An 18639-nucleotide genomic window follows, 5' to 3' on the forward strand; every position below is an offset into this window, starting at 1 on the left:
CACACTACACACACCTACACACGCACACACAAACCCACAAATGCACACACCTACACATGCACGCACAAACCCACAAATGCACACACCTACACACGCACACACAAACCCACAAATGCACACACCTACACATGCACACGCAAACCCACAAATGCACACACCTACACACGCACACACAAACCCACAAATGCACACACCTACACATGTACACACAAACACACCTACACATATACACACATTGACACAAGCACACACGCATGCAACTGCACACATGCACATGAAAAAAACACACTACATCCGCCTACACATACACATACAAACCCACATATACATGCACCTACACATATGCATACATAACACCTACACATTTGCACACAGAACCCACACATACATGCAACTATCCATAGGCACACAGAAACACCTACACACTACGCACACCTGCATATGCACACACAAACCTACACGAACATGCACTGACACATATGCACACAGAAAACACTGATACTGCGCACACACACACACAGACACAAACCCACAAAATGCACCTCCACAGTTACACGAAACACGCCCACACATATGCACATATGCAGACCCACTCATACATGCGCCTGTATATATGCACACATAACACATACATACACATATACACAGAACCCACCTACACACCCCATGCACACACACAAAACCCACAGATACATACATTTGCACTGCAAATGCCCAAATATACATGCACACGCACACACACACACAGCCCTGTGACATATGCATGCACACTTCATTTATACACACAGGAGCATAGCCCAGTCGTTTGCATCTGCTGTGGAACTGGACACACTTCTGTTGTTCACAGGGCTCCCGCGGGTTGTTCTTGGACCCCTCAGCACCCACCGCCAGGTGCTTCCTGACGGTTGAGAGATGTTGTACGCTTTTGGTGCTGAGGAGTGGGGATGTTGACGATTATCCTAACTCTTCCTCCAGTTAACCAAACAGTCCAAGTCGACTTTTCCAAATTTTCCTGAATTTGGCTTTTCTTCAGTGTGCCAGACATGGCCACGTTGAAGTAGCATTGAAATTCTTGTAATTAAAAACTGTAGAAACAGGATAGCCTATCAATAATTGAGCATGACAGTTTCCTCATTCTGTGAGATTCCATGAGTTTTTTTTTTTTTTATGCATAATGCATGTGTCTTTCTGGATTGTCTAGTGTTTCTACTATATTTTGGTTTGTAATTACAGGAAAGTTGCCAATAAAGAATGGAGAATTCTGTTCCCCATGTTCTTTTCAGTACATATTCAAAATTGTTACTCCTCTGTTTCAAAGGAACTGCCTTTTAAGAATAATACACAAAATGATCACATTTTCCCACTATTTTAATTTCTACTAAGCCCGAAGGTCATCATTTCTTTAAAACCTAGGCTAACATATTCTTGCTTTTAGGCATGAAAGTGAATATTTAGAATGAAAAGAGAAATCACAGCACCTTGTAAATTTTTTTACATTGCTGTTTTAAATGTCACAAAAGTCAAGAAAATCACCTGTCATTTTTTATCTCTATAATTTTCAAATTTATTTTTATTTTTCTTGTTTCTAAGTTGACTCTTTTTTCCCTCTTAGATGATGGTTTCGATTTATCTGATGCCCTTCCTGGTGAGTAACAACATCAATTTTTTAAATCCTGTCAATATTTTATGTTAACATAGTAAATACAGGCACATCCCAGACATTTCCGCCTCGGTTCTAGAACACTGCAGTACTGGGAGTCATAGCAATTTTTGGCTTCCCAGTACATATAAATGTTATGTTTACTCTTGGCTGTAGTCTATTAAGTATGCAATAGCATTACTTCTAAAAACAGCATACTCTAATTGAAAATAACTTATTGCTAAAAAATGCAGATACAGAGACAGGAAGGCATGTGCTGTTGGAAAAAATGATGCTGAGAGTCTGGCTTGGCACAGAGTTGCTGCAGACCTTCCGTTTGTAAAACACACAGTATTTGCAAAGCACCTGAAGACCAAGTGCAGTGAAGGAGGTCCGCCTGTGTGTGTCCATCTGCCTTATTATAAAAACTAGATTCACAGATGGCAAGGAAAAGCAAGATGCCCCGTTAAGATAAACGAACCACCCTGGTGGAATAATTCACAGTCCTGTGATGGTCAAAGGCCGAGCGAAAACTTGCCAGGTGCTTGGGGAAGGGGCTAGAGAGGTGAGCACATGGAGGTCCCCCCGGAGAGAGGGGTGTCCAGTCCTGGCGTCCTCCGTCTCGAAATCAGCACCTGCTGTCTCCATGGGGCCACTCCTTCCTTTTTCTGCAGCTGTTCCTGTCTCCCGCTCCTCACCCAGAGCCCTCGGTGAAGGGCATGGGAAAAGGAATTGAAGGAATCTGTCTTATCACTCTGTCTGCTTCTGGGTCTTGTCATCCCTTTGTATTTGTTTTCTGGGGCTGCCATAAAAAGGTACCACCAACTGGGGGCTTAAACCACAGGGATTTACCATCTTCCAGACCTGGACAACACAAGTCTGAGATCAAGGTGTAGACAGACCCATGCTCCCTCTAGGGAGCTCTAGGGGAGGGTCCTTCCTGCCTTTCCCAGCTCCTGGGGACTCCAGGTGTCCCTGGGCTTGTGGCCGCATCACTCCAGTCTCTGCCTCCTTCTCCATGGGGCCTCCTCCTCTGGGTCTCTGTCTCCTTGTCTTTCTTTTACAAGGACACTTGTGATTGGGTTTAGGGCCACCATACTCCAGGATAACCTCATCTCAAGATCCTTCTCAAGCACATCTGCAAAGACCCTATTTCCAAATAAAGTCTCAATACCAGGTTGTAGGCTTTAGGATGTAGATATGTCTTTTGGCGGAACCACTGCTCAATCCACTGCAGTTGTATCCAGTTCTTTCTGGTGGCTCTAGGGGAGGATCCTTCCTGCCTCTCCCAGCTTTTGAGGGCTGCAGGCGTCCCTGTGCTTGTGGCCGCATCACTCTAGGCTCTGCCTTTGTCTACACTGGTCTCTTCCCTGTGTCTCCATGTATCCAAATTTCCTTCTTATAAGGGCACCAGTCATTAGGACCTATCCTAATCTGTTATAACGTCATCTTAACTAATTACAACTGCAAAGACCCTGTTTCCAAATAAGAGCACCTATTGAGGTTTGGGGTGGATGTGGATTTTGGAGGAATGCTCTTCAACCCAGGACAGCCCTCTTCAGTTTTGTTTTTGTTTTTTTTTTGTTTGTTTGTTTGGTTTTTTTTTTGAGATGGAGTCTCTCTCTGTCGCCCAGGCTAGAGCGCAGTGGCGCGATCTTGGCTCACTGCAACCTCCACCTCCCAGGTTCAAGTGATTCTCCTGCCTCCACCTCCCAGGTAGCTGGGATTACAGGCATGCACCACCATGCCTGCCTAGTTTTTGTATTTTCAGTAGAGATGGGGTTTCACCACGTTGGTCAGGCTGGTCTCAAACTCCTGACCTCGTGATCTGCCCACCTTTGCCTCCCAAAGTGCTGGGATTACAGGCATGAGCCACTAAGCCTGGCCACCCTCTTCACTTTTTTATGTTTTACTTTTTTTTTTTTTTTTTGAGACACTGTCTCACTGTGTTGCTCAGGTTGGAGTGCTGTGGTGGGATCTTGGCTCACTGCAGCCTTGACCATCTGAGCTCAAGCAGTCCTCCCGCCTCAGCCTGCCAAAGTGCTGAGGTGTGAGAGGATTGCAGACGTGAGCCACTGTGCGTGGCCAGCTTTTAATTTTTATGTCCTGTGGTGCAATGCCGATGGTTTGAGAAAAACAGTGCTAATGGGGATCATCTCTTTCCTGATCACCTACCCCTTCTTGGCCCTTGGGAACAGGTGTTCACTGCAGTGGGAGGTGCCCTTAGTCTTAAAACCTCCACCAGATTTGCCTGATTGACTTCCATTCCCAGAGGGGGCAGCCTAGGCAGAGGCCTGACGGAGCCAAAAGTGTGTTTCATATGAGAAATGTGAACAGCCTTTCAACCATCAATCCGGTGTCTCCTTCTCATGCACAGATCTTGGGCTCTGAAAGGGCAGTTTTTCTCCTAACTTTGCCATTCTCCTGCCTTCCTGGCTTACATCTCGGTCACAGTCCCATTGAATGTCAAGAAGTGGAGAAGGGCTGGGCGCTGTGGCTCACGCCTGTCATCCCAGCACTTTGGGAGGCTGAGGTGGGTGGATCACCTGAGGTCAGGAGTTCGAGACCAGCCTGGCCAAAATGGTGAAACCCCATCTCTAGTAAAAATACAAAAAATTAGCCGGAAGTGATGGCATGCACCTGTAAACCCAGCTACTCGGGAGGCTGAGGCGGGAGAATTGCTTGAACCCAGGAGGCAGAGGTTGCGGTGAGTGGAGACCACACCATTGCACTCCAGCCTGGGTGACAGAGCAAGACTTGGTCTAAAAAAAAAAAAAAAAAAAGTGGAGAAGGGGCCCCTGGTCTCTGGAAACCATGGCCGGTAGCAGCCTCTGTGCCTGTCTTCTGGGCTCAAGAGTCATCCTGTAAAGCTCAGCCCACTTGCGCTGGTGAGAAAAAACAATGCTAAAAACATTCTCCAACTGTTTCCAAGAAAATGAAACAGCCTTAACCACAAAAGAGTTGACACTTGTTTTCCCAGCTGCAACTTTTACTGACTAAAATGTCTTCTCTCTTTAGACAATGAAGACAAGAAACCCACTGCAACGCCCAAGAAGCCCAGTGCTGGTGAGAAGGACTTGTTCCTAGTATGCAAAGAAAAAACAAATCATTTTCTCTCACAGCAGGACGGGACTTAGGCAACTAGAAAGAAGAGAGAAGTGATTGGAGTGCTCCGGGTGGAGTCTGGTTAATGCTGGAATTGTGTTAGGTTGTGGACTTGCATCTAGTGATTCCAGGGAGAGAATGGTTGCTGATGTGAAATGTTTTGGGGTCATTGGGACAGTATCTCCGGGTGCTTTTATTCTAAGGATCTGAGTTACTCTGTCTTTAGATTTTCTTCCCCCCCCCGCCCCCCGCCTTTTTTTTTTCTGAGATGGCGTCTCTTTCTTTCTTTCTTGTCTCCCAGGCTGGAGTGCAGTAGTGTGATCTTGGCTCACTGCAGCCTCCGTCTCCCGGGTTCGAGTGATTCTTCTGCCTCAGCTGCCTCAGTAGCTGGGACTGCAGGCACCAGCCACCACACCTGGCTAATTGTTGTATTTTTAGTCAAGATGAGGTTTCACTGTGTTGGTCAGGCTGGTCTCGAACTCCTGACTTCAGGCAATTGGCCTCCCAAAGTGCTGGGATTATAGGCGTGAGCCACCACACCTGGTCTTTGTCTTTAGATTTCTGCTTCCTGGGAGAGAAAGCATTTGGTGCTGAGACCTCCCTCACCTCATCTCTCAACATGTGGGCACACACCTCATTTGTTCTCAGTGCTGTTCTTTCGAACAAAAGTCAGAAACAAAAATCAGAAACAAGGGCCACGTGATGGAATTGCCCAAGGGTTAACCCCACTGGTGGATAAACAGAGTAAAAATGATGCCCAAACTTCCGGCATCACTGTCTTGTCTTAGCACGTTTGAGTTTTCTAATATGAAGCGTTAATAGCTCCACTTCCTTATTGGACTTCCTGTCTAGAGTGTCAGCTCATGAGCAAAGGGACCCCGTGTCCCCAGATCCTTGAACTATGCAGTCGTGCAGACAGCACCCAATGAGTAGGTGTTGAACGTCTGGATTTGTACTATCACAGTCTCCTGGAGGAAGGGGCTGGAAATTCCCATACGTGACTCAGGATGGCTCAGTACGTGCTGTTGGGTGGATGCCAGCAACCATTCCTCCATCTTAGTTGGGTTTTCAAAATCATTCTTCATACTAGAAGACAAGATCTGAGGCCATGGTGAATTGCCACGTGCGTTGCAGAGCACATGTGGGTTGCCAGAGCCGCATTTTAGACACCCTCTAGCCTAAATCTGATCACAGTCATCTGTCCCCTTCTCTTAGGGTCTGCCTTTCCAAAGTTGTTAGGGACCTGGGAGGAGAGGGTGATGGGATGGGGAGTCAACAGGAGAAAATCATGTACAGGCAGAATTGGAATTTCACCTTGGTCCAGGCAACACAATTCATTTATAAATTATTTTATTTCTGTCTCTCTCTCCCCTGCCCCTCCTCTGAGAGCTTCTCTCCTAGCTCTTTGTCTCTCTGTGTCTCTCTTTGTTTTTTACTCTCTTCGTCTGAGAGAATAGTGATGTAAAAATGGTCAGGAATTCACTTTTTCTAATGAGATCCTGGTCAAGCTGATATTCAGAAAAGTATTCAGGAATGTGGGGCTGTGTGTTTTTTCGATCTGTTCACGATCATTCCTTCCTCATTTCTCTTTGAAATTTGGTATTAACTGCTTTTTTCCCTCTTTTAGGGGATGACTTTGACTTAGGAGATGCTGTTGTTGATGGAGGAAATGGTGAGTATTATCCTTTAATCTCTTCTGCTGCTGGCCTGCTTATTATCACCCAATTATGATCATTTCAGAGAGAATTCTCCCATTTAAATTATAAAGGGAGCCAGCTTTCACAGTGGAAACCTAGGGAATAGGTGTGTTGGTTTGTTCTTGCTGTTGTCGTTGGGTTTTTCTTTACAACCAGTACATGTGCTTTTATTTTAAAACTGTTACAGCCTTTGGAAGGACATGAGACAAATGTGCCTACCCTAGCCAGGGCTGGCCTCATGAGCATGTGACCTGTGCAGTGGCATGGGACCCCATGGCATGTTGGTTTGACATGGGCACCATACTGGTTTACTGTTCTGGTGCCGCCATCTTGGAATACTTAACAGAATTTGAATAATGGGTCCCACCTTTTTATTTTGGCCCCAGAAATTCTGCAGCTGGTGTGGATACCTGCTTTAATTTTTATTGAACATACTTGAAATTAAGAACTGTGGCTCAAAGTTGATGGGAGGAAATTGGCAGGAGGCTGTGTGTACGGGTATCCCCACCAGGACAAAGGCCAAGGTCCAATTTCTGTTGAGGGAACCATCTGTATGTAAACTGATGTTTCATTTTCTTTACTGCAAGGCACTTATAATTGCAATTCTCATCTTTCACAGACGACCCACCACCACCGAACCCACCCAAGCCGAAGCCAAATCCAAACCCTGACCAGGCTGGTTCCTCTGGTAAGAGTCTCTGACCCTGTGGGCTATCTCCATGTTGTTCAGAATTCAGTGATACTTAAGTCAGCGGAGAGGAGGTGATTTCAGCTGAGTGTGTGCTTACTGTTGATTGCCTGTGCAGTGTAATGCCCGTGTTCATGTAGTGGAAAATGTACCTTTCAAAAATAGATATTCAGCTTGGATTTTATTTTTAGTTTGCTTTTTTTTTTTTTTTTTGAGACAGAGTCTTGCTCTGTCACCCAGGCTGGAGTGCAGTGGTGCCATCTTGGCTCACTGCAACCTCCACCTGCTGGGTTCAAGTGATTCTCCAGCATCAGCCTCCTGAGTAGCTGCAATTACAGGCACACACTGCCATGCCCAGCTAATTTTTGTATGTTTAGTAGAGTCAGGGTTTTGCTGTGTTGGCCAGGCTGGTGTCAAACTCCTGACCTCAAGTGATCCGCCCACCTTGGCCTCCCGAAAGTGCTGGGATTACAGATATGAGCCACTGTGCCTGGCCTAGTTTGCTACTTTTACTTCCAAGTTCCATCTTATGGAACTTCTAAAAAATTGAATACAATAATTTAAATATAGACTTGATAAAGAGGAAAGTATTGGTATACACATTCCTTATGGAGAAGTTAGTGTGTTTTAAATCTTTTTGCCCTTAAATATTTAAGAAAAAAAATATTTTCTGACATATTACAGCATTTTCAGTGTAATTTGAATAGCACCAGTTTTTTTTTTTTTTAGCTGAATGATTGTCGAAAGTTTATATGCTTAGGGTTTTTTTGTTTACATATTTAATTTTTAACACAGAAATATATTAATGATGTTCACATCTTGTTGACATTTTGATGACGATTAGTGCTAGTATTTTATGTATCTTTTTTTTTTGAGACGAGGTCTCACTCTGTTGTCCAGGCTAGAGTACAGTGGTGTGATCATATTAAACATAAGAGCATACCACAGCCTCCAACTCCTGGGCTAGAGAGATCCCCCTGCCTCAGTCTTTCAAGTAGCTGGGGCTACAGGCACACAGCACCGTGACCAGTTAGTTTTTTCATTTTTTGTAGAGATGGGGTCTCAGTATGTTGCCCAGGCTGGTCTGAAGCTCCTGGCCTCAAGCAATCCTCTTGCCTCAGCGTCCCAAATCTCTTGAGATTACAGACACGAGCCACCTCACCCAGCCTATATATTAATCTAAATGAAATAAATTTTAAGCAAAGTTCCAAGTCTTTTGTTTATACTGCATTGTAACATTACTTTTTGCTTACTGATATTCCATGAACATTTTTTCATGTCACATAATCATTTCTATCGTATGACTTTTACCGATAATCATGTACTATTACATACTACATATATAATTATATACTTCCTTTAATTCTGAAAATGTTGTGTTTCTTCTGGCATTTTAGAATTATGAATTAACAAAGCAAATCTGAGTCAACTCTATGCACTATTTTTATTCCTTCGAAGAAATTTCTAGCGTTCAAATTATTTAGATCAATGTGTATGAGTACTTGTATAGCTTTTGACCTGGTTTTTAATTTACTGCAGAATTTTAGCAATTTATTTTGATGCCAGGGGTGTGTGCACATGTCCCTGTCTTCACACCATCTCCAGTATTAGTTATCACCTAGGAAACCTTTGCAAATAGTGTGAAATGTTCTGTCAACTTTCTCCTGGTTTCATGACTTTACTTCTAAAATTTAAAAAAAAAACAACCTGCATCCATTGGCCATGGGTACTTCTTATTTTGTGTATTGTATGCTTTGCCTTTTATTCTTATATTCTGATATGACATTATTGATTTATAAACCTTCTTCATTTATTTACAGACATTAAATATTGCCAGCATGCAATATTATGCTCACGGTTTTCCACTTTATTTATGGTTTTTTGTTTTGTTTTGTTTTGAGACTGAGTTTAGCTCTTATTGCCCAGGCTGGAGTGCAGCGGCGCCATCTTGGCTCACTGCAACCTCCACCTGCAGGGCTCAAGTGATTCTCCTGCCTCATCCTCCCAAGTAGCTGGGATTACATGTACCTGTCACCACACCCAGCTAATTTTTATATTCTTAGTAGAGATGGGGTTTCACTATGTTGATGAACAGGCTGGTTTTCCTGAGTTTCTCCTTTATTCTAAGACATGAAGACCCTTGGAGGAGTTCCAGGTTGACAGATGATGCTGTATTTTCTTTCCTAGGTAGCTTCTCAGATGCTGACCTTGCGGATGGCGTTTCAGGTGGAGAAGGTACAGTTACCTTGTTTTCTGTCTCTTTTCTCTCTCCACCCCGTGATGCCCACCTGCTCTGCAGAATCACTGCAGGGTCTAAACTCTCAGCCCTCTGGAAACTCACAGTGAAATGTTCAGTCATCTCTGTGGGAACTGCCCGTTTGCTGAGGCTTCAAGGATGTGGGAAGTAAAGGCTGCCCCATAGAGGGTCGGTTCTGGGAGAAGAGTTCAGGGCCCAGGCAGCTGCCCCACTTTTCTGAGGGACAGGGCCTGTTGAACGGGCCCTTTTCACCACCTCCTCACCCATCCATTCACCTGTGTATTCTTGCAAATAGCTAGGGTTGTTTCAGCTTCGTTTTATTGGGCTGTTTTCTGTAATTTAAGGAATGTGAATATTAAAGCCCTAAGAATAAAGAAATAATGCCTGGGAGTACAGGTTCTCAGAGTACCCCTGGAGTGTAACAGGCAGCACCCCAGCTCTGTAGCTGAGTAACATGCACTCCCATAGAGTGTAATAGGCAGCATCCCAGCTATACAACTGTGTAACATGCACCCCCACAGAGTGTAACAGGCAGCACCCCAGCTCTGTAGCTGTGTAACATGCACCCCTAGAGTGTAATAGGCAGGACTCCAGCTCTATAGCTGGGTAACATGTACCCCCGTAGAGTGTAAGAAGCAGGACCCCAGCCTCTTTATGGTCCTGGCTGTGAATTTTTCCTTGATCCCGAATCTTCCAGGTGCAGATTGTCAGCAGACGTTGCTTTTGTGTTGCAGGAAAAGGAGGCAGTGATGGTGGAGGAAGCCACAGGAAAGAAGGGGAGGAGGGTAGGTGCACCTGGCTTCTGCCATCTTCTTGTGTCTCCCACGTGGTGTTGAGGAAGGGAAGCAGAATGTCTGAGAGCTGGTGGACTACACTGGCATTGGCCTCCTGAAGCTATTGGCAGGAGACACGGGTGTTCCGTGCCAAGTGCTCCCAAGTGGTATAGCCGCAGAAGTCCCCCCAGCAAACCAGCCCTGCTCCAGGTGCCCACGTGACCCAGATTTTACATTTGGTCATCTGCCCATGATGCTCTGGCTGGCGATCTGACCCCTACGTCATGCTTAGCCTTGTCCTTGTGTTTACTAAAGCTCCTACACTCACCCTAACGATCAGAAGCTTGTGACGCGGCATCCTTGGTTGCGCTTGGCCCTTGAGAACGTCAGTGACCAGGTGGGAGGTGGGAATGTGAATCGCTCCCACCCTGGCTGTAACAGGCATTGTGTTCTCCATGAAAGTGCCGGTGATGTATCTCCTGTCTCCTTTTTCATAACCTTTTCCCTTAGATGGGACAAGAAAATAACAACAGAAAGAATTCCTTTTAAAACTGTAAAGACAAAAAAAATGAGGTAAGAGAAAGAGAAAGTAGGGAGGAAGGAAGGAGGGAAGGAAAGAAGGAGGGATGGAGAGAGAAGGAAGGAAGGAGGAAAGAAGGGAAGAAAGAAGGAAGGAAGGGAGGGAAGGGAGGAAGGAAGGGAGGAGGAAGGGAGGGTGGGAGGAAGGAAGAAAGGAAAAGAAAGAGGAAGGGAGGGAGGAGGGAGGGAGGAAGGAAGGACAAGAAAGACGGAGGGAGGGAAAAGAGGAAGGGAGGAGGAAGAAGAAGGAAGGGGAGGGAGGGAAGGGAAAGAGGAGAGGGAGGGAGGGAAAGAAGGAAAGCAGGAGAAGGGAGGAGGAAAGGAAGGAAGGAATGAAGGAGAAGGGAGGAAAGGAAGGAAGGAGAGAGGGAAACAGAAGAAAAGGAGGAAAAGAAGGAAAGAGGGAAGGAGAGAGGAGAGACAGAAGAGAGGGAGGGGTGAGGACAATAGCTTCGTATTTTAGTATCTCATATCTCTAAAATTCTCAGGGACTTTGCTTCTAGCAAAATGCCTGGTTTTAAGCAACTTCTTTGGCAGAAGAGATACTAATTTGGCCAAAGATTTTAACACCTGTTTGCCATTTTAATCACTGATAAAATGTGAATTCTTAAAATACGCAACGAATGTTTGTGGAAAAAGAAAAGTGGGTAGTCTACCCTTGTTTTAGGTAGGTATTATTTTTATGGATACAGTTCTTGAATTCTGGGCTTTCTTTGAAGAGGTAGTAATCTGTCTGTAGCCCTCACCTGGGACTATAAGGTCATTAAAAAAAATAGCTAAGAAAACCCATGTCTGGCATGTTTATGTCAGGCCGTCGCTCTTGGCCTTCTGGAGAGTTCATGTTTACTACGCCACTTCATCAGGGAGGGGTAGTTAAGCTTGAAAAATCTTTCCATGACATGACTGTGTCCTGCACATATTAAAGACTGGCCAAGTGAACACACCACCCACAGACCATGTTTGGAGCCAGTGTTTTTGCTGAAAGTCAGACAATTCTCCTTCCCCGTCATGGAGGGCAGAGAAGATTCTATCTGGAGAAGGGTCCTCTAAAGCTCACATCTGGCATTTGGAATTAAGAATCTCTTCATCGGCTGGGCGCCGTGGCTTACACCTGTCATCCCAGCACTTTGGGAGGCTAAGGCGGGAGGATTGCTTGAGGCCAAGAGTTCAAAATCAGCCTGGCCAACATAGTGAAACCCCTTCTCTACACAAAATACAAAAATTAGGCCAGGTGTGGTGGCTCACGCCTGTAATCCCAGCACTTCGGGAGGCCAAGGCGGGTGGATCACTTGAGATCAGGAGTTTGAGACCAGCCTGGTTAACATGGTGAAACCCCATCTCTACAAAAAATACAAAAATTAGCAGGGCGTGTAGCATGCACCTATAGTCCCAGCTACTTGGGAGGCATAAGAATTGCTTGAACCCGGGAGGCAGAGGCTGCAGTGAGCTGAAATCGTGCCACTGCACTCCAGCCTGGGTGACAAAGTAAGACTGCATTTCAAAAAAAAAAAAAAAAAAATTAGCCAGTGGTGGTGGCACACATCTGTAATCCCAGCTACTTGGGAGGCCGAGGCAGGAGACTAGCTGGAACCCGGGACGCAGAGGTTGCAGTGAGCTGAGACTGCACCATTGCACTCCAGCGTGGGCAACACAGCAAGACTCTGTCTCCCAAAAACAAAAAAGAATTATTGCTGGAATGACATTAAAAAAAAAAAAAGGCTGGGTGTGGTGGCTCATGCATGTAATCCCAGCATTTTGGGAGGCCTAGGCAGGCAGGTTGCTTTGGTCTGGGAGTTCGAGATCAGATTGGGCAACATAGCAAGACCCTAATTCTATAAAACCACAATAATTAACCAGACATGGTGGTGCACACCTGTAGTCCCAGCTACTCAGAAGGCTGAAGTGGGAGGATCTCATGAGCCCAGGAGTTCAAGATTGCAGTGAGCTATGATTGCATCATTGCACTGCAGCCTGTTTGACAGAGCAAGAACCCATCTCAGAATAATAAACAGTAATAATAATTAAATAGAGATGGATTTAAAATATTTGCATTGAAACCGAAAGCTGTTTTCGGGGGTGAAAAAAGGAACATTCTAACGATGCAGAACGCCATGGCAAAGCACCAAGCATTGCAGGTCTTTGCTGTTTCATCTTCTGCCCCTACCTGGGCTCTTTCCTCCAGGTTTGATGTCCAGCTCTCTCTTTCTTTTTTGTTTTGTTTTGAGATGGTGAATTGCTCTGTCACCCAGGCTGGAGTGCAGTGGCACGATCTCGGCTCACTGCAACCTCCGCCTCCCGGGTTCAAGCGATTCTCCAGACTCAGCCTCCCTAGTAGCTGGGATTAAAGGCGCCCACCCCTACTCCCAGCTAAATTTTGTATTTTTTGTAGAGACAGGTTTTACCATGTTGACCAGGCTGGTCTCGAACTCCTGACCTCAGGCGATCCACCCATCCACCCGCCTTGGCCTCCCAAAGTGCTGGGATTACAGGCGTGAGCCATTGCGCCCAGACCCAGCTCTCTCCTTCCATCGGTCTTTGTCTTTCTTTGTCTCCGCCTTGGTTCTGCTGAGCTGCTTCCTGTACCTCGCTGGCCTCTCTTCATGTCTCTTTTCTCCCTGCTCCAATCCCTCCACGGTCCGACCAGGTCTGCCCAGCACGACTGGCGATGGGAGGCTGTGCCTTGCTTTGCCTTCCTGTGTACCATTCTCGGCGTGCTCCTTTTGCAAATCGGTCAGCTCAGGTGACTGAGATGTTCAGAGGATCTTGGTGCTCTCAGACTGACTGTCTCTGCCAGCCACTGCTCCCTGGGATCTTCTCTGCACCGTGCGTGTCTCAGTCATGATGCTGTGTGCTTCCTCCTGTAGCGGACGCCCCAGGTGTGATCCCCGGGATTGTGGGGGCCGTCGTGGTCGCCGTGGCCGGAGCCATCTCTAGCTTCATTGCTTACCAGAAAAAGAAGCTGTGCTTCAAAGAAAACGGTAAGGCTCGCTCCGCTGGTGCCGCTCCTTCATGCCTTGCTGATGGGAAAACTGTGCTTTCTTTAAAAGGCAGAAACCAAACTCGGGCAGGCACGAAACAGGTGCACAATGGCTGATGGTTCGTGAAACCGCTAAAACTTTGGAGTCAGACCTTCTGGCTTTGATTCCAGGGCTGTTCTGCCTTGTGTTTCGTTGTGTGAAGGTTTACAAGTTCCTCACTGCTGCAGTGCTTGGGTTTTTTACGTCTACAAAGTGGGAAATGGTTGGTACATACGCGGAGGAATTGTTGCCGGGGCTAGAGACAGTCCTGCAGGAAAGCCTCCACAAGTTTCCCTGCAGAGAGCAAAGGTGGAAGACACTTAGCTCTGATGATTCCTGCCTTGTTATTTATAATCAATGTCATCATTAGGAGGAGAGCCGTGACGAGGGGGCTGCCACGGTCCTTTCTTCACCCAGGAGAGTTAAGTTAAAACCCAGCACAAGGCCGGACACAGTGGCTCACAGCTGTAATCCCAGCACTTTGGGAGGCCGAGACGGGTGGATCATGAAGTCAGGAGATGGAGACCATCCTGGCTAACATGGTGAAACCCCGTCTCTACTAAAAATACAAAAAAATTAGCCGGGCGTGGTGGCGGGCGCCTATAGTCCCAGCTACTCGGGAGGCTGAGGCAGAAGAATGGCATGAACCCAGGAGGCAGAGCTTGCAGTGAGCCGAGATTGCGCCACTGCGCTCCACTGCGCTCCAGCCTGGGCGACAGAGCGAGACTCCATCTCAGAAAACAAAACAAAAACCAGCACTGTGGAATCCCTTTCTGTTAGTACTGAAAACCTACAAGCACCCAGGACCTGGGAAGTTTCTTGGGTCGGGACTAAAATTTACAGGGGAATTAGGAGGAGCACGTACTCACCATTGCAGTCCTCCTAGGCCAGTCAGCAGGCTCTTTGGGATCTCGTATTCAAAAGTCCCTAAATCATTTAGGATCCGCCGTGAAGTTGGGAAGTAAACCCTGCTATTTGGAACACAGCTAACGTGCATGCATCACTGGGCAGTTGTATTTAGCTCTGGCCTCCCTCTTGCATGACCAAGCAGTGTGGTTTGCAGGGATCTCATCGACCGGGAACAGCTACTCTTATTTTTTATCTTTTTTCTTGAGGAAAGAGTTTTGCTTTGTTGCCCAGGCTGGAGTGCAGTGGTGCAATCTCGGCTCACTGCGTCCTCCAGCCCCCCAGGTTCAAGCGATTCTCCTGCCTCAGCCTCCTGAGTAGCTGGGATTATAGGCGCCCGCCACCACGCCCGGCTAATTTTTGTATTTTTAGTAGAGACCGGGTCTCACCATGTTGGCCGGGCTGGTCTCCCAACTCCTGACCTCAAGTGATCCACCCGCCTCAGCCTTCCAAAGTGCTGGGATTACAGGTGTGAGGCACCGCACCCGGCCAACAACTACTGTTTTATGGAGGAGCCCCTGGGGTCCTTCATGCCTCTGGGTGTCTGAACGTCTCACCCTACTTAGATCTTAAGTCCTGACTCCTTCTTGGTCACTGATGTCATCCACCCAAAGCACTGCTTCCTGAAGATTTCAGGGAGATTCCTAGAACATTTGAATAGATGCTGGTATGGACAAAGTTAGACCGTAGGGGTGGAGTTTCCCCATAATCTCCCATCATTCCAGCGTTTGACATCCACAGACATTATTTAGAGTGTAAAATGGAGAGTCCTAAACAGCTTTCAGGTCTCAAGACTTTAAATGAGCTGCTGGTGTTTATATCCCCATTCTTGCTGTGGGGTTTTGGGCAGTGTATGGAAGACAGTTGCCTCCTACCTGGTGGGTGGACTAGTGGGAATGGTGTTTGTTTGTTTGTTTGTTTGTGTATTTATTTATTTACTGAGATGAAGTCTCAGTCCGTCACCCGGGCTGGAATGCAATGGCTCCATCTCGGCTCACTGCAACCTCTACCTCCCGGGTTCTCCCACCTCAGCCTCCCGAGCAGCTGGGATTACAGATGCACATCACCACGCATGGCTAATTTTTTTGTTTTTTTAGTAGAGATGGAGTTTCATTATGTTGGTCAGGCTGGTCTCGAACTCCTGACCTTGGGTGATCCGCCTGCCATGACCTCCCAAAATGCTGGGATTGCAGGCTTGAGCCACCATGCCCAGCTGGTGAATGGCAGTGTTGAGCGGGGCCCAAATGGACAGATTACCACCTTCAAGGAGATGCCTATAAGAGACCTACAATTAGAACCACGTTGGAAAAAAGCAAACAGCAAAACATTCTTCTCCCCTCTTGCTGCTTCTAGAAGTAGCAGAGAGGTTAAAACAGTAGGGACACAATGGAAGGGATTTCAATGACATTTCTTTTTCTTTTCTGAAACTGTTCAACTCACAGCGTAATACTCAATCAGGAGGTAAGGAAGGCTTGTTTGCCAGGACAGGATGTGTAATATTCTAGATGTTTTATTTCAAACTCTCGTTTTTTTTGTTTTTTGTTTATTTTTTTTTTGAGACGGAGTGTCGCTCTGTCACCCCGAGTGGAATGCAGTGGTGCAATCTCGGCTCACTGCAACCTCTGCTTCCTGGATTCAAGCAATTCTCCTGCCTCAGCCTCCCAAGTAGCTGGAATTACAGGTGTGCATCACCACACCCAGCTAATTTTTGTATTTTTAGTAGAGATGGCGTTTCACCGTGTTGAACACACTGGTCTCGAACTCCTGACCTCAGGTGATGCCCCCACTTTGGCCTCCCAAAGTGCTGGGATTATAGGCGTGAGTCAAAGCACCCAGCCTCTAGCTCTTTTTTAGAATCCCAGATAATTGTTGAACACTTTTGCATTAAACTACAAAATCTCTGATTGATGATTCTCTGAAAATCTTTGGGTCAACCCAAATTGGATTCATGAGTTACAAAGGATATTTATTACCTTGTGTGTGCGGTCTTAGGAACTTTTGGGATCTTGTAATGCTATTTCATATTCACATCCTGTATTAGTCTGTTTTCACACTGCTATGAAGAACTGCCTAAGACTGGGTAATTCATGAAGGAAAGAGGTTTAATTGGGCCGGGCGCGGTGGCTCAAGCCTGTAATCCCAGCACTTTGGGAGGCCGAGACGGGCGGATCACAAGGTCAGGAGATCGAGACCATCCTGGCTAACCCGGTGAAACCCCGTCTCTACTAAAAAATATAAAAAATTAGCCGGGCGAGGTGGCGGGCGCTTGTAGTCCCAGCTACTCGGGAGGCTGAGGCAGGAGAATGGCATAAACCCGGCAGGCGGAGCTTGCAGTGAGCTGAGATCCGGCCACTGCACTCCAGCCTGGGCGACAGAGCCAGACTCCGTCTCAAAAAAAAAAAAAAAAAAAAAAATTTTAATTGATTCACAGTTCAGCACGGGCGGGGAGGCCTCAGGAAACTTACAATCATGGCAGAAGGGGACGCAATGCACCATCCCATTATCACGAGAACAGCATGGGGGAACCTCTGTCATGATTCAGTGACCCCCACCTGGTCTCTCTCTTGACACGTGGGGATTATGGGAATTACAATTCAAGATGAGATTTGGGTGGAGACACAGAGCCTCACCATATCACATCACAAGACGCACAAACTTGGGAAAGCACCCAGGAGGCTTGATGGGCTTGATTTTGTCAAAAATTTGGAAATAGAGTTGGGAAAAGGAAAAGCAATATTTCCTCTGCCTTATCCGCGCCCCCACCCCTGGGTCTTGGTCTTGGGTGGGAGCATTATCCTCATTTATTGCAGGAGGTGGGGCAGGCATGAACAATGAAAGCTCTCACTGAGGAGAAACAATTTTCCTAGATTTTTCAAGAACAAAAGCAAATGTGTCCCAGCCTGGTGGCCCACACCTGTAATCCCAGCACTTTGGGAGTCCGAGGAAAGAGGATTGCGTGAGCCCAGGAGTTCAAGATCAGCTTGGGCAACATAGCAAAACCTCGTCTCTACAAAAAATGTAAAACATTAGCTGGGCGTGCTTGCCTACGCCTGTGGTCCCAACTACTCTGGAGGCTGAGGCATGAGGATTGCTTGAACCCAGGAATTGGAGGCTGCAGTAAGCCATGATTGCACCACTGCACTCCAGCCTGGACGACAGACAGAGACCCTGTCTCTAGATATAAAAATAAAAGTAACTTTTTTTTTTTTTTTTTTTTTTTGAGACGGAGTCTCTCTGTGTCACCCAGGCTGGAGTGCAATAGCGTGATCTCGGCTCACTGCACCCTCTGCCTCCCGGGTTCAAGCGTGACTCTCCTCCCTCAGCCTCCCGAGCACCTGGGACTACAGGCGCGTGCCACCATGCCCAGCTAATTTTTCATATTTTTAGTAGAGACGGGGTTTCACCGTGTTAGCCAGGATGGTCTTGATCTCCTGACCTCATAATCTGCCCGCCTCGGCCTCCCAAAGTGCTGGGATTATAGGCGTGAGCCATTGCGCCCGGTCCCCAAAATAATTTTTTTTAAGAAAGCATCCTTTCTGAAGAATTGGCTCAGGGGAGTCCAAGATTCACTTTATACTACTGAGATGCTAGGGTAATTTTCTTCTAATATTTTCCATAAGTCTTTTATTCTGATGCCAAATTAACAGAAGGTCCAACTTTCAATTCCTGGTTTGCTTTCTAGTTGTCCAGGGATTGATTTTCTTGGCCTTTTGTAAATGCACAAATCAAAGGACTAAAAAGAAAATAAATAAAGCATAATAAGAGAAGCAAGAGATGGTGAAACCCCATCTTTACTAAAAATACAAAAATTAGCTGTGCCTGGTTGTGGGTGCCTGTAATCCCAGCTACTTGGGAGGCTGAGGCAGTGAATTGCTTGAACCTGGGAGGTGAAGGTTGCCGTGAGCCAAGATTGTGCCACTGTACTCCAGCTTGGACAACAGAGCGAGACTCTGTCTCAAAAAAAAAAAAAAAAAGAAA

At 46.5% G+C, this 18639-nt stretch overlaps 1 protein-coding gene across 1 annotated transcript in view; it reads left to right on the plus strand.

The window, feature by feature from the left end:
* Window positions 1-18639, plus strand: part of LOC108516994 (CD99 antigen-like) — a 54837-nt gene that overhangs the window by 25568 nt on the left and 10630 nt on the right. Inside the window, exons 3-9 of the mRNA XM_017854779.1 lie at window positions 1613-1645; window positions 4658-4705; window positions 6372-6416; window positions 7061-7129; window positions 9317-9364; window positions 10121-10171; window positions 13603-13716. Of these exons, the coding sequence (XP_017710268.1) occupies window positions 1613-1645; window positions 4658-4705; window positions 6372-6416; window positions 7061-7129; window positions 9317-9364; window positions 10121-10171; window positions 13603-13716 (408 nt within the window). The remainder of the gene's footprint in view (window positions 1-1612; window positions 1646-4657; window positions 4706-6371; window positions 6417-7060; window positions 7130-9316; window positions 9365-10120; window positions 10172-13602; window positions 13717-18639) is intronic.

The sequence above is a fragment of the Rhinopithecus bieti genome, unplaced genomic scaffold, assembly GCF_001698545.2.
Source record: "Rhinopithecus bieti isolate Rb0 unplaced genomic scaffold, ASM169854v2 scaffold_39908, whole genome shotgun sequence".
Classification (NCBI taxonomy): Eukaryota; Metazoa; Chordata; class Mammalia; order Primates; family Cercopithecidae; genus Rhinopithecus; species Rhinopithecus bieti.